The sequence below is a fragment of the Physeter macrocephalus genome, chromosome 9, assembly GCF_002837175.3.
Source record: "Physeter macrocephalus isolate SW-GA chromosome 9, ASM283717v5, whole genome shotgun sequence".
NCBI lineage: Eukaryota > Metazoa > Chordata > Mammalia > Artiodactyla > Physeteridae > Physeter > Physeter macrocephalus.
Genome location: NC_041222.1, coordinates 61,276,724 through 61,292,914, shown reverse-complemented (window position 1 = coordinate 61,292,914; position 16,191 = coordinate 61,276,724). Strand labels below are relative to the sequence as shown.

The following is a 16,191-nucleotide window of genomic DNA, read 5'->3' as shown; positions in this document are numbered from 1 at the left end:
CTTGCGGGCTCTAGAGCTCAGGCTCAGTAGTTGTGGTGCACGGGCTTCGTTGCTCTGCGGCATGTGGGATCTTCCTGGACCAGGGATCAAACCTGTGTCCCCTTCCTTGGCAGGCAGATTGTTAACCACTGCACCACCAGGGAAGTCCCGGAAGTTATTATTATAAAAGTGACGATGGTGGTTATCTTTCGGGAAAAGAGGTTTCTGGAATGGATGGAGAACTTTTATTTCTTGTTCTGGGTGATAGTTATGATGATGTTCACTTATAAAGATACATTAAGCTATTTTTAAAAAGTAAATTGGAGTGCCTGGTGTATAAGTCTTGAGTGGAGTGGCACACGGGCCTGCTGTTTCCTGAACCTTATTTTCTGGCCTTTCCGTTCTTTATTTATGCTATTCAGGACCATCCGATAAAACTCCTTCAGAGTCAGTTTTGCTGCTTGCAGCCAAAGAACACTAATTGATTCAAGTGCCTTTGGAAAGTTACCACTAGCAGTGAGGAGGATATAGATAACTTTTTGGAGAAGTTTTGCTATGAAGAGAAATGGACTGATAGCTAGAAAGGCATTGGGGTCAAAGGATTTTTTTTTTTAATGATGGAAGATATTACATCATGTTTATATACTGATGGGAAGAACTGATGATGCTGCAGGAGAGAGTAGAGGACAAATGCTGGAGCAAACTCCTTGTGTGTGAGAAAGAAAATACAGTCTATCGAAAGTGTGAGAGGACTGGTCTTAGGTAGGCACACCCTGATTCACCCGGATTAACGAAAGACAAGGAAGACTATATGTGCAAAGATATAGGCAGGTTGGTAAACTGTTGATGGAGGTTCTTTTTTGGAAGCATCTATCAATTAAGAACAAAGGACATCATTGAGAGTGAGGAGGAAGAAGGGGGTATTGGAAGTTTAAAGGAGGGAAGAATATACATGTAATTGTATGGAGAGTGAGATTTTGGGGAAATAGGGTGGAGAGGGCAGGCCTAAGAGTCTACTTCAGTTGTCATGAATTTTGGGTAATGCCAGGCATCATAATTGCATATAGCTGCTACACTGCAGGTATGGAGTAGGCAGAGAATTGAAATAATAGCCATTTGGATTCTGCCGGATAAATCTGGCAAAGACAGAAAGGGGCCAGGGTGCTGAGAAGAGTTCGAGGAACTGAGAGGCCAGGGCACTGTAAAGATTACCTACATGGATACTGAAATCATCAAAAATTATTCCAGGAGTAATGTTCGGAGAGAGACAGAGAATTAGGGCTAAATCTCAGAATGAGGTCCAGCAACCTGGAGATCTTACACTTGACCTCCACAAGGAAGCCTTGTGGGTGATAGCATACTTATCAAATGAGCTGGTGGTTTTAGCGAGGCAATAATTGCCTCAAGTGTTAATGAGAAATAAGTAGGCTATCCACCCCATTTCCAGGTTCTGCTGTATATGGCATGCGTTGGAGAAAGCAGTCATCAATTGACAGGGCTGCAGGGGAAAGGTGTATGCGTAGGGGAGAGCCAGATTTCTTAGAGCAAGGAGACGAAAGGAACATTCATCACTTGAGGGCAAACAAGATTTTACTAATAATAGATCCCAGGCTTATAAATTACGCGACGTGCTCAGGGTTACACATGTAGTGAGAACAGCTGAGGAAATCCAAAGCTTTTTCTACTACAGTGAACAGCTTATGGTTTTTATCTGACGTAATAGGCGTGTACGAGCAAAGGAACCACAAAGATTGGCAAAAAAGGATCAGAAAACGGGAAGCCCCACGACGCCAGCAAAACACCGCAAACACGAGGAAGTTCGCCAGCCTCGCAGTGCCTTGTGGGTCTTGTATGTTCTCGGCTGGTCTTGACCGGAAAAGACCGAGGCAAGGGTGCATTGCATGGCGGGAGACACGGTCCTCTAAAGAAGCCCCTCCTCCTCCGGAAGCCGGGCGCCGCCGGCGCAAATCGCTCTTCCGGAAGCGCGGGACGCTTGGTTTGTGGTGGCTTCGCTTTGGATGCTGTGCCGTACTACCGTTAGAGGCTCTGTTTCCCTGAGACTTTTAGAGTCTCAGGCCATTTGAGGCATTTGAGGCCATTTGAGGCGAAATGGTTCCGGGCGAGAGAGGATCAGGCGGTGGCAATGGAGGGGCCGCCGCCATCTCAGGCTGTCCGTAGGGAAAAAGCCTGAGGGGCCCTCGCAGTCGTTGAAGCCTGCGCTTTCTTCCTTTGCCGGGCCCTGCCTACCGCGAAGATGAGTTCGGTCCCTTCTTTCGAGAAGGAGCATCTCTGGATGTATCTGCGGGCGCTCGGCTTCGAGCCGGGCTCGGCGACCGTAGCCGGTGGAAAGATCGTGTCGCACACGCACCTCGGAGTGTAAGGAGGCCGGGGCCGGCGGGGCGGGGGAGTCTGAGCCTGGCAGTGCTGGCGTGACCCGCCTTGTTGCGGACCTCGTAGGTTGATGAATTAAGTCGGTTACTGTGGCCCGGCACTGGCTGCAAAGTTCGTGCTCCCAGTGGCAGCTAGCCTGGTGGCAGGAGACTGTTACGGGACGTTGCCGGGAGCGCTTTGTAGGGGAGTAGAGTCTGCAGTTGGGGCGAAACTGAAGGGGCGGCTTTTTCCTGCTCTGGTAGTGAAGCTGGGTGGTCTGTGAAGTCGAGGGAGAGGTGTGGCGGTTTGGTAACGAAGTGACTCGGGAACGCCTTCCGTTAGGTGCAAACGCCTTTAGGACTCGAGGGAGACTTTCAAGGTAGTTGATCTTTAGTTTATAATTTTCACTAACTGAAATAGCAGGCTGAAGCCTGCCACAGTTAGCGAAAAACTAGTAGAGAGTGGTATTAAGATGAAAAGTAAAAAAAGCCCCTTCCTGCTTTGCTACAGATGTTACAGATCTCATCATAAAGCTTAATGCTTTGTTTATATTTCTATGTCTTAACAACTTTAGACAGTCTCTATTATCTTGCCCACTATAGGCCAAGGAAAATTTGGGATACATAGGCTATCTCCTGTTCTCAATCTTCTTGACTTTTGTAATTACGTTATTTCCGTTTTTCTTGTGGCAGTATTTAAATAATGTGCTTAGACCTCTGTTTCTTGATGTATCAATCTCAAAAGTATCTCTGGATTCCCCACGATGTAATTTCACAGTGAAGGCCACTATTCTTTATACGATAATTAGCGCACCTACACTTACCTGCCCTCCTCTGCCTTCTCCCTCTTGACTTTTTTCAGCTGTATTAGAGCTGTTTTACTGTCAAGGTTTAGAGCTGTAATTAAGTTTTGTTTGGTAACTATTTGTTTGGAAGTTACTACTATTTACATGTAGAAAGGTTTTGTCTAGAAGTCTAGTCTAAAAATTGACCAGTGGGTAGCATTTATCAGGTTATGATTATGTATTAATAAATGCACCACTTATCTCACATGATTTGATGCCCCACCGTATGGCAGAGAAGCTTAAAGCTTCTCCCAGGCCTCCACTGAGGATGGTTCCCATAGCCACTGCATCCTCTCTATTGTTTTGGCAATCTTAGTTTTCTCTGCTCTGGCTTATTCAGTTGCAGTCTTCTTTCTGCCTTTGAAAATTAAATAAAATCTGTCAAGTTCTGGTTCAGTGCTGATAGTTTTTTTTTTTTCAAACATTGTTAAAGATTCACACTCCCCCCCACGTCTTTAGAGTTGTCTCAGTTGGTTAGTGGGAGGGATATACTAAAACAGATATCCCCTTTAAAATGCTTTAAGCATGAATGTGGCATCAAATTTACTTCAAAATTAAAAAAATTTTTTGATTCACTTATGTTTACATATGTTAGAATTCATTCTTTTTGGTGTGCAGTTCTATGTGTTTCTAGTTTCTGTGAGCATGTACTTGTGTAGCCGCTTTTCTCATAAAGTTAAATGTATATTTAACATATGATCCAGCAATTCCATTCCTAGGCATTTGCCCAAAAGATTTGCATTTTGGAAAAATCATTCTGGTTGCATTACAGAGAATGGATTAGAGGGGGAATCAGGGCTTTGCAGTTAGGTAGACCTAAACTAAGGAGTCAGTGGGAATGGAAAGGAAAGGTGATTCATTCATTTGTGGCTCTTTTTTTTGTTGTTTTGTTTTTTTGCTTGGAAGGTGATTTGCTTTTATTTATTTTGCCAGTGAATGTATAAGAGCAACAGTATACATTCTTTTGTCATCTATTTAGGAAAAATTTTAAAAGCTGAAGGATAATGTCAAGCCATATTCACTATGAGATATAAACCTAAACAAAATTTCTATTCCAAGGAAGAAAAAATCAGTCTTCCCAAAGGAAAACTTTGTCTGCTTTCCCAAGTATTGCTGAAAACCAGTTTTTAATCCTCCACTTGATACACAGCCTTAAGTATAATTAGCTAAGTTTGCAAGAGGGGGTTATTTTGTTAGGGTCCAAGATGTGTCTTTATCACACAGCAATGTGTTTGTTTGTTTATTTATTTATTTATGGCTGCGTTGGGTCTTTGTTGCTGCGCGTGGGCTTTCTCTAGTTGCGGCGAGCGGGGGCTACTCTTCGTTGTGGTGCGTGGGCGTCTCATTGCAGTGGCCTCTTGTTGCAGAGCACGGGCTCTCGGCACGCGGGCTTCAGTAGTTGTGGCACACGGGCTCAGTAGTTGTGGCTCGTGGGCTCTAGAGCGCAGGCTCAGTAGTTGTGATGCACGGGCTTAGTTGCTCTGCGGCATGTGGGTTCTTTGTGGACCAGGGCTCGAACCCGTGTCCCCTGCATTGGCATGCGGATTCTTAACCACTGTGCCACCAGGGAAGTCCCGCAATGTGCTTTTTACAAGCAGACTTGTGGACCATGACTAAAGGACATGTACAGATTCCAGTTCAATACATGGCAAGGCATTCAAGGGGCTGCCAATAGAGCTGACTTTTTGATTATTCTAGAAGGTAGAGACTCATCAACGAACACAGTAATTCCACTCTGCAAAGCTGGAGGCTGGCTAAAAGGAGCATTCCCACCAGACTTTCTGTGCCATAGCAAAGGAGATGCACAGTCTGTGGCTGGGTACACTAAGACATTTTTTGACCTACTGTACAACTGTGCACTTCATAACAGGGTAAAATTGCAGTAGTAAATTGTCTAACATTTTTCTGAGGTTATATTCCATAAGCTTAAAATTCAGATGTACTTATTTAAAGCATTCAAAACATTGGGCTCTAAGAATGTTTATGCATAAGGTTAATATCTACCCTATAGAGATTTATATATTTCTGCACAAATACCTCCAGTTTATCTGAACGCATCGGTTTTGGACCAGCAGCTCCTGGCAGTGGGAGAGGTGGGTTTCCAGAAATCAGCACAGGTGCATTTGGTAAAAGTTCGGCAGGGACCAGGCCCATCCCAGGATGAGGTAAGTAGGGATTGAAAGCCATGGCAGGATTAGCTGCCAGGGATGGAGTCACAGGAAAAGAAGTAAGTGATGACATTTGAGCATTTTGGAGCATAAACTGCATCTGCTGGGTGAACATGGCTGCAGCAGTCTTTTGTTGAATCAGATTGTTCCATCCATTAATTTCCAGCTGCATTTTTAAATGTGGAGGAGGGTGAAGGTACTTGCAGTTCTCTCTAGCACACCGACCCTTAAGGTCATAAGCAGCCCCCTCCATGGAATCAGCCCAGGCTCTACTAGGCCTTCAGTTGCCGGGAGCAAAGCAGAAGGCACTCTTAGCCCCCCATTCATTTGTTTATTCAACAGATATTAATTGAACACAGTATTGGACCTGGGTATACAGGGGTGAACAGAGCAAACGTAAACTTTTCCCTTATAAAATTTCAGTCCAGTGGGTGAGCAAACCTTTAACAAATATCTTTTTAAAAATTAGAAGTGTTGGGCTTCCCTGGTGGCGCAATGGTTGAGAGTCCGCCTGCCGATGCAGGGGACACAGGTTCGTGCCCCGGTCTGGGAAGATCCCACGTGCCGCGGAGCGGCTAGGCCCGTGAGCCATGGCCGCTGAGCCTGTGCGTCCGGAGCCTGTGCTGTGCAACGGGAGAGGCCACAACAGTGAGAGGCCCGCGTACCGCAAAAAAAAAAAAAAAAAAAAAAAAAAAAATTAGAAGTGTTGAAGAGAACAGGATACTATATGAAAAAAATAGCAGGTTTGAGAGATGATAAGGAGGTAGGAACTTCATTTGTATTTGTTGAGGAATAGAAACATTCCAAGGATAAAAGAGTTGTTTGACAAAAGGATAAGCATGGGAATTTTAATGTTAACTCTTTTTTTTCCAACTCAAAAAAGCTTATTTCAGGAAAATAGCTTTATGTGTTCACAGGAGTACTCAGATCTATTTGTCATGTCATCTGTATTATGAGGATAATCAAACTGCTTTCTAATGTTGGGATTAGATAAAATACTTCATGTTAAAGCTGCAAGCACAGGTATTAACCTCATATGATTGCGGTGAAGATTAGATGAGTTACTGCTTAATTAAAATAGTATCTGATAAATAATAAACTCAATAAATACTTAGCTGTTTTTATTGTCAGAAAATGTTGGTGGGTATCATCATTTTCACCATATCTTAGGCCATGGTTTTCTCTCTACCTAATTAGGCTTTCCTTTTCTTTTTGTAGAATGTTTTCATTGCAGTAAAGCCAAGTTCTACTAGTTTTCTTCTAATCGATCTATATTTTCAGAATGAAAACAAAAACTTGTATTGTTTAATTGTTTATAAATATATACATGAATTAGAAAAATTAATTTGCCTTGACCTCTTGAACAGAATGAAAAATATTAATGGGTCAGACTCTTACACAGCTTTTGATGATGCTTAGTTTTATTAACCTTTTTCTTTTCTTCTTTCTTTCTTTTTTTTTTCCTGCTTCTATTTCTTTTTAAACCATTAGGAACATGTTTGACAAGTTGAACCGTGATGCCTTTCATATAGTTTCTTATTTTTTGTTTCAAACGCTTGACCAGTCTCTCACTAAAGAAGTTTTCAAGTGAGTAAAAGTTATTTCATTTTCTTTTTGTAAGGGATTTAAAAAGGGATTATGACTTTATATAAGCCAGAATTTCAACTTTGGACTTCAACTATTATTTTGAATGGATGTTATAAAAATTAGGCTTGAGTCTTACAGATTTAGTACTTAACCTTTATAAATCTGAGTGATTTTTTCTTTTGTAAAATTATTGTAAATTAAAATAAAAATATAAAAATGAATATTCACTAGCTTGGTTCTAAGTTATATTGCATGTGATTTGGGTTTTGTCTATAAGAAAAAGTGTTCAAATTTGTTTTAATATTTATATTGTGCCCTCATTCTTTTATATAGTAAGCCTGTTGTTTAGGGCCTTGTTTTTATTTGTGATAATTTATTTTTAATATTTTGCCTTCAGTTAAAGTTATGAGTGACCAGGAGAACAAGTGTATTTGAAACATATTTTCGAAATCCCTATCATTAAGGTATAGGGCTTCCTCTGCTCAAATAAAAATAGATTTTTTGATTTTTTTTCTAGATTATAAACAAAATACAGCTTACTTTAACCAGTTCAGCAAATACAGAAAAGTTAAAGAAGGAAGTAAAAATTATTCCTAAACCCAATTAGAGAATATCACTGTTGACATTCCAGCTTTTTAGTCTTTTTTTCTTTGCATACTTAATTTTTTCCTATGAATATAGCATGTATGTTATGCTATAGAAATACAAAAAAAAGGGGCCCTAATCAAATAATTGCCTCAGAATAAAAATTTAGACAAAACATTTTAAGGGGAAAGCAATAGGCGAATTTTAAAGTTCATTATTTTTGGCTAAAACTGAATTTTTAATAATTTCATATCTTGTTTGTCCACAAAACAGTAGCACCCCTGACTGTAATATAGGTTATCTCTAAGGGTCATGATCTCTTATGACATTCTTTCTGTGCTTTTCATGTGTAACCATGTGTTTTTCTCTCTTTTTCCCCAGGTATTATTATCCTAATTTATTTATACCATCTTTATGCATTAGTCCAGTGAATTCATTGAGAGTGTTGTCTTCTTTAGCTGATTTTCAGTAATTTTGATAGTGATTCATCCCTATATTTAACTTATATATTCATTGATTATTTGCACTAAACTGAATTCAACCCTATAGATATTCATAAAGAAAAAGACCTAATTTCTTACAGGTTGTTGTTTCTCTTTAGTTGAAATTTATGAATGTTAGCCTTGATTTAGCATTAATATTTCTAGTATAGGAGATAAGTTTGATGTTTTAAAATTTTGCTGAGTTTGCTTTTTTATTCATAATTCTAATTTTTATTTTTGTTTTAAAGACTTTGTTGGCCTCCATTTGACCAAAAAAGTGATACTGAATTCCGAAAACATTGCTGTGAATGGTTAAAAAAGATTTCTGTAAGTATTTTCTTTCTGAAAGATGCAAACGTTTAAGAGGTAATTTTTTCTGGCTTTATTGAGGTACATTAATTTTTTTAGAGGTGAAATCTTTTTAATGCTTTTATGCTAACAGTATAAGCAAGAAATACTAATCAGGATAATACTTTCTGGTGGTTTTTGTTTGGGATTCTGTATATTTCTGGGAAGCCAGCTTTGTTGGCTAAGTGCATTAGAAATAGATTTTTGAGTTCCTGGGAATTTATATCACAGTTTTTGTTTAAAGACAAAATTTTTTTACCATAGATTATTTTAGCTTATGTCCCCAAATAGTATCAATAATTGTGGCTTTAAATTTTAACTGCTTTTTGTGACTGAGTCCACCAAGAATTTAGAAGGATTCAAAAATTCAACTTGTGGTTCAAATGGAATAATTCTGGTAAACCCTGTTATGCTTCAAAACATATAAATAAATATAAAGGTTGTTGTTGTTAAGGTCTTCAAATCATCTTGTTTCTTTTTTCTGTAGGCTGAATGTGGAAGTAGCTTCCCTCAAGTTGTTGGTTCACTATTTCTTTCTCCTGGTGGTCCTAAGTTTATTCATCTGATGTATCACTTTGCAAGATTTGTTGCAATAAATTATATAAAAACCCATTCTAAAAGTAAGTTAAGCTTACAGTAGGAGTTTTTTTTGTTTTGATTCTTTTTATTATTTTTTTACAATTTGTAATTAATTAAGAGATTTTAATAAAATAAAGTAAGATAAAAATATTATTTTACCTCAAAAGGCAAATGGTTAATATTTTATTGGAACTGTAGTTTGAAATCCTCTTGTAATGAACATAGGTAGCAATACAGATTATTTTCTTATATTCTAATACAGGGGTTGGGAAACATTTTCTGTGTAAGACCTGACAGTAAATATTTTATGCTTTGTGGACCACATAAGAGTGTCTGTCACATATACCAGTTTGTGAGTTTTTTTAAATTTTTATTTTGTGTAATATAACGCCTTAAAAATGTAGAAAGCAGTCCTAGCTTTCTGACCTCAGAAAAACAGCCAGTGGGCCAGGTTAGACCTGCAGGTTATAGTTTGCCTATAATTAATTGTATTAAATTTTGTGTTGAATTTGTTAGAGATTTATTTTGGCTACTGGCAATGTGTTGGAATATTTTGGTTCACAATTGCTGTTTTTTTTGTTTTTTTGTGGTACGCGGGCCTGTCACCGCTGTGGCCCCTCCCGCTGCGGAGCACAGGCCCCGGACGCACAGGCCCAGCGGCCATGGCTCATGGGCCCAGCCGCTTCGCGGCACGCGGGATCCTCCTGGACCGGGGCCCGAACCCGTGTCCCCCGCATCGGCAGGCAGACTCCCAACCACTGCGCCACCAGGGAAGCCCACAATTGCTGTTTTAAAGGGATTTGATCTATTTGCTAAATTATAGAAACAAAATATTGGATTTTTCAGCTAAGACTTAAAAGAATGCTATTTGTAGCTTACTAAGTATGCTGCTCAGTGTAATTGAGTTATGCTTATAAAACATGGGACGTAAAAGCTGGAAAAGTTGATGCAATAATAGCCCATCTTCCACTTTCTAGAGACAACCATTGCTGACATTTTAGTTTGTTTTCTTTTAGGTGTTTTTGTTGTTTTTTTTTAATGCACATATTATATGTTTTAATTATTTTGAATAAATGATAGATTCTCATGATTCAAAAATCAGAAAGTGAAAAGTCTGTCTTCCATCTCTAACTACCTAGTTTCGCTTCCCAGAAGCAACCATTGTAATGAATAATACTAGCAAATGTGTATATATTCTTCTTTTTTAAACTCTAAATGGTGACATACATCTGGGTTTGAATCTTGTGTTTTTTATGCAACAGTGTATATTGGAGATCATCCCATGTCAGTTCATAGATCTTCCTTACTCTGTCTCTCTCTTAAGAACTGCATATTTGAATGGATGTGTCATAGTGTATTTAATCATACGTTTGTTCTGAAATCAGTTCTGCTGACAGACAGTTGGCTTTTTTCCTAATCTTTTGCTATAAAAACAATGCTACAGTGACAAACTTTATACATATATCGTTTTGCGTATGTTCTAGTATATATTGTGTGTGTCTGCATGTATATATATGTATGTATATATGCACCCAAACACATACCTTTTTTCCAGTTTATCTTTTTTTTTTTTTTTTTTTTTTTTTTGTGGTATGCGGGCCTCCCTCTGCTGTGGCCTCTCCCGTTGCGGAGCACAGGCTCCGGACGCGCAGGCTCAGCGGCCATGGCTCACGGGCCCAGCCGCTCCGCGGCATGTGGGATCCTCCCAGACCGGGGCGCGAACCCGGTTCCCCTGCATCGGCAGGCGGACGCGCAACCACTGCGCCACCAGGGAAGCCCCTCCAGTTTATCTTTTGTGTGTGATTTTTAAAAACATGTACATGTGATCTTGCTTTATAAGCATTTACATATTTTAAATTTAATGTAACATAAGCATTTTACCAGCTTTTCTATTAGATGATTTATTCCAGTTACATGTAACCCAAACTATTTTATATGAATTATGTGTATTTGGATTTAGCAAGAGTTTATTGTACATAAGACTTTTAAGCATGGGTTGTCATATTTCTCATTTAAAGCAGTTTCATTCAGCATATTCAGTCTCTTGGTGACTTCTACATCCAGCGAACTCATCCCCTGTTAAATATTTAGGAGTTTTGGTTATTTCTTTGCGGATAATCTAGGACCTGGATTTACAATGTTAAGTATGGTGTGGGGTCACTATTTTCCAGAATATCCATCTTTATTGTATTGGGCTGTCTTAAAGTAGGATTTATTACATTTTATTACAGGTGAAAACCTGGACTCTCAAATGTTTAGATGGATTGTTCTCAGGGTCTGCTTTGATCATTAGTAACGTAGCCAAGAATTACTTGAGAAATGGAGATTGGTTTTATTTGGTTGTCTTGTCCTGTTGGTCTTACTAGGAAGAAAAGTACACTGATGGCAGCAATGAAGGTGATGTGATCTCACTTCATCTCTTTTAATTGATTTTCTTCCTTTGTTGTTAAAAGATCAGTTGAGAAGTTGCTTATGTATAACGATGTATTTGTTCATGGATGTATCATGCTGTGATAATAAGAATTACTTTGGGCACATGGACTCTGAGAATTTTTAATTATGTAAAATAACTCAGCTTCAGATATCCTTTTTTATTGCCTCCTTTAAAAATAGGTCATCCTTGCTTTTGCTGAAATTAGTTGTATCTTTTTGTGTATGTGGCATACAAGCTTTTAAGGAGTTGTTAGTTAAATGAGGTTGTTAATCTCTCAATAATCTCACATTTGTATATTTATTAGCTTGTAAGTCTAAGTTTTCTATATTTTATTTGTGTCCTGTGTAGATTCTTCTGTACATTTTACAGAGACATTTAACGTAAAGCCACAAGATTTGCACAAGTGCATGGCCAGATGCCATGTAGCACGTAACAGATTTTTACAAATTTTGCAAAGAGAAGATTGTGTTACCCGAAAATACCAGGAAAATGCACAGTAAGTAATACTTTGATAGTTAGAAAATGTAAATTCCTTTCTTTTTGAACAAATGTCATCAATATCCTTTCTTTTCTTTTAACCCATTGGTGTATGCACTTTATTTGTTAATTTTTTAATTCCATCAGTATTTATTTATTTAATTTATTTTTGACTGCATTGGGTTTTCGTTGCTGCGTGTGGGCTTTCTCTAGTTGCGGTGAGTGGGGGCTCCTCTTCATCGCGGTGCACGGGCTTCTCATTGCGGTGGCTTCTCTTGTTGCGGAGCACGGGTTCTAGGTGCGCGGGCTTCAGTAGTTGTGGCATGTGGGCTCAGTAGTTGTGGCACACGGGCTTAGTTGCTCCGCGGCATGTGGGATCATCCCGGACCAGGGCTTGAACCTGTGTCCTCTCCACTGGCAGGCAGATTCTTTACCACTGCGCCACCCGGGAAGTCCCTCATCAATATTCTTTCAATGGCAATAATTCACGTCTACCTCAAAACTCCCTGGCTGTTATCTTTCCATTTTAAAGCCTGATAACTTCTGAATAAAATGTTTTAAAACTTTAGGCATACTGTAAATGACAGTTTAGAGAAAAGGAAGATATCGTTTTAGTTCAAAAACTCAATTTCTTTAGGTGCTTTTTCTTTTAAACATGGAAGTAAATTTTTAAGCTGTAATTATAGTGCTCATTCTATTTTGTATCCTTTTTTCTCTTAATATTTCATTCTATAAATTTTTCCATATTGCCATAATGTATTTTAATTTCTACTTAGTGTCTTAGTTGAAGAGGTATTCCATAGTTTCTTTAGCCATTTTATACTGTCTTATATTTACGTTAATTTATTCAGCCTTTTTTTTCTTGAGTTACTCATATGTGCTGGATATCGGTTATACACTAGTCCTACAGCATTAAACAAGACAAGCAACGTTCTTACTCTCAAGACATAAATTGTGTCCAATTTTTTACAATTATAAACAACTATAGTAAGATAACTTTTTAAATGCTATTATCTATTCCAAAAGCTACAAAATCCTTTGAAATCTCCTTAAAACTACAATGTTGCCTGTTTTAGGTAACATTTAAAATTATCCCCTAGGTATGTGAGATAAGGATAAGAGAGCAGAGTAGTCTTAACTGACCTCCAACATTTTTACTTGAAGTCAGAGAGTATATGAGCCAAGAAGTCCTGGTCTATTTCAATAGCCGACTATATGTTAGACCACTCCTGTAACTCTTAAAGGGAGTCTACAGTCCCTTTATGACTGGCTACTGGGTACATTTGGAAGAGTAGTCCTCAGAGGCCTTGAGCAAAGATATGAAATGAGGGAAAATATCAAAGTGGGCTATACTAGTTAGTTGTAATAGATTTACAGTTGTCATTTTGTATGTTTTCTTGCAGATTATCAGTTAAACAAATAGAAAATTTGAGATCAGAATGTATAGGACAGCAAAACCAGATAAAAAAGTAAGTGACTTTTAGAGTTGAAAGTTCTTTGAGATACTAGTTTAGCCTCCTGCATGTTACCAGTTAGGAACCTGAGATTAGTTAAAATAACATATCAATAGCTAGTTGATAACAGGACAAGAACATAATTCTGATTCCTAGTCCATTTCTTCTAATAAATTATAGCTTTGAGCTTGAATTTTATTTTTGCTTTTAATAGGAATGGTTGTTAGCGGGTGGGTTTGCAGATTAATTAGCTCTTTGGATGGTAAATTACCATATGGTTTTTTTTATTGACTAATGAGATTATTTAATTTTTAACTAGAATGGAACCTTATGATGACCAAAGTAATATACAAGAGAAAATTCAAAAGGTGAGACTTTTTTTTTTGAATTTTATTTTACTTATTTTTTATACAGCAGGTTCTTTTTAGTTATGTATTTTATACATATAGTGTATATATTGTCAATCCCAATATCCCAATTCATCGCACCCCCCTCTCCCATTCCCCCCTTGGTGTCCATATGTTGTTCTCTACATCTATGTCTCTATTTCTGCCTTGCATACTGGTTCATCTGTACCATTTTTCTAGATTCCACATATATGCATTAATATATAATATTTGTTTTTCTCTTTCTGGCTTACTTCACTCTGTATAAGACAGTCTCTAGGTCCTTCCACGTCTCTACAGATGACCCAATTTCGTTCCTTTTTATGGCTGAGTAATACTTCATTGTATATATGTAAAACATCTTCTTTATCCATTTGTCTGTTGATGGGCATTTAGGTTGCTTCCATGACCTGGCTATTGTAAATAAAGCTGCAATGAACATTGAGATACATGACTCTTTTTGAATTATGGTTTTCTCATACTGGTTCATCTGTACCATTTTTCTAGATTCCACATATATGCATTAATATATAATATTTGTTTTTCTCTTTCTGGCTTACTTCACTCTGTATAAGACAGTCTCTAGGTCCTTCCACGTCTCTACAGATGACCCAATTTCGTTCCTTTTTATGGCTGAGTAATACTTCATTGTATATATGTAAAACATCTTCTTTATCCATTTGTCTGTTGATGGGCATTTAGGTTGCTTCCATGACCTGGCTATTGTAAATAGTGCTGCAGTGAACATTGGGGTGCATGTGTCTTTGAATTATGGTTTTCTCTGAGTATATGCCCAGTAGTAGGATTGCTGGGTCATATGGTAATTCTGTTTTTAGTTTTTTAAGGAACCTCCATACTGTTCTCCATAGTGGCTGTATCAATTTACATTCCCACCAACAGTGCAAGAGGGTTCCCTTTTCTCCACACCCTCTCCAGTACTTATTGTTTATAGATTTTATGATGATGCCCATACTGACCGGTGTGAGGTGATACTTCATTGTAGTTTTGATTTGCATTTCTCTAATAATTAGTGGTGTTGAGCAGCTTTTCATGTGCCTCTTGGCCATCTGTATGTCTTCTTTGGAGAGATGTCTGTTTAGGTCTTCTGCCCATTGTTTGATTGGGTTGTTTGTTTTTTTAATATTGAGCGGCCTGAGCTGTATATATATTTTGGAGATTAATCCTTTGTCCGTTAATTTGTTTGCAAATATTTTCTCCCATTCTGAGGGTTGTCTTTTCGTCTTTTTTATAGTTCCTTTGCTGTGCAAAAGCTTTCAAGTTTCATTAGGTCTCATTTGTTTATTTTTGTTTTTATTTCCATTACTCTAGGAGGTGGGTCAAAAAAGATCTTGCTGTGGTTTATGTCAGAGTGGTCTTGCTGTTTTCCTCTAAGAGTTTTATAGTGTCTGGTCTTACATTTAGGTCTTTAATCCATTTGGAGTTTATTTTTGTGTATGGTATTAGGCAGTGTTCTAATTTCATTCTTTTACATGTAGCTGTCCACAGTTTTCCCAGCACCGTTTATTGAAGAGACTGTCTTTTCTCCATTGTATATCCTTGCTTCCTTTGTCATAGATTAGTTGACCGTAGGTGAGTGGGTTTATCTATGGGCTTTCTATCCTGTTCCATTGATCGATATTTCTGTTTTTGTGCCAGTACCATATTGTCTTGATTACTGTAGCTTTGTAGTATAGTCTGAAGTCAGGGAGCCTGATTCCTCCAGGTCCATTTTTCATTCTCAAGATTGCTTTGGCTATTCGGAGTCTTTTGTGTTTCCATACAAATTGTAAACTTTTTTGTTCTAATTCTGTGAAAAATGCTATTGGTAATTTGATAGGGATTGCATTGAATCTGTCAATTACTTTGGGTATTATAGTCGTTTTCACAATGTTGATTCTTCTAATCCAAGAACATGGTATATCTCTCCATCTGTTTGTGTCATCTTTGATTTCTTTCATCAGTGTCTTATAGTTCTCTGAGTACAGGTCTTTTACCTTCTTAGGTAGGTTTATTTCTAGGTATTTTATTCTTTTTGTTGCAGTGGTGAATGGGATTGTTTCCTTAATTTCTCTTTCTGATCTTTCGTTGTTAGTGTGTAGGAATGCAAGAGTTTTCTGTGCATTAATTTTGTATCCTGCAACCTTACCAAATTCATTGATTAGTTCTAGAAATATTCTGGTGGCATCTTTTTCCAATTTGTATTCCTTTTATTTCTTTTTCTTCTCTGATTGCCGTGGCTAGGACTTCCAAAACTATGTTGAATAATAGTGGCGAGAGCGGACCTCCTTGTCTTGTTCCTGATCTTTGAGGAAGTACTTTAAGTTTTTCACCATTGAGAATGATGTTTGCTGTGGGTTTGTCATATATGGTCTTTATTATGTTGAGGTAGGTTCCCTCTATGCCCACTTTCTGGAGAGTTTTTATCATAAATGGGTGTTGAATTTTGTCAAAAGCTTTTTCTGCATCTATTGAGATGATCATATGGTTTTTATTCTTCA

General features: G+C 38.1%; 1 protein-coding gene across 3 annotated transcripts in view; it reads left to right on the top strand.

Moving 5' to 3' along the window:
* The first annotated feature begins 1,923 nt into the window (after nucleotides 1-1,923).
* Nucleotides 1,924-16,191, top strand: part of HAUS6 (HAUS augmin like complex subunit 6) — a 49,592-nt gene continuing 35,324 nt past the window's right edge. Inside the window, exons 1-7 of one of the 3 annotated variants that reach the window (XM_028494013.2) lie at nucleotides 1,924-2,355; nucleotides 6,853-6,948; nucleotides 8,264-8,342; nucleotides 8,851-8,983; nucleotides 11,725-11,872; nucleotides 13,257-13,322; nucleotides 13,627-13,675. In XM_028494013.2, the coding sequence (XP_028349814.1) occupies nucleotides 2,234-2,355; nucleotides 6,853-6,948; nucleotides 8,264-8,342; nucleotides 8,851-8,983; nucleotides 11,725-11,872; nucleotides 13,257-13,322; nucleotides 13,627-13,675 (693 nt within the window). In that variant the 5' untranslated portion in view covers nucleotides 1,924-2,233. Of the gene's footprint in view, nucleotides 2,356-6,852; nucleotides 6,949-8,263; nucleotides 8,343-8,850; nucleotides 8,984-11,724; nucleotides 11,873-13,256; nucleotides 13,323-13,626; nucleotides 13,676-16,191 lie in introns of those variants that run through there. The other 2 variants (XM_024126830.3, XM_028494014.2) reach the window with 2 other exon arrangements.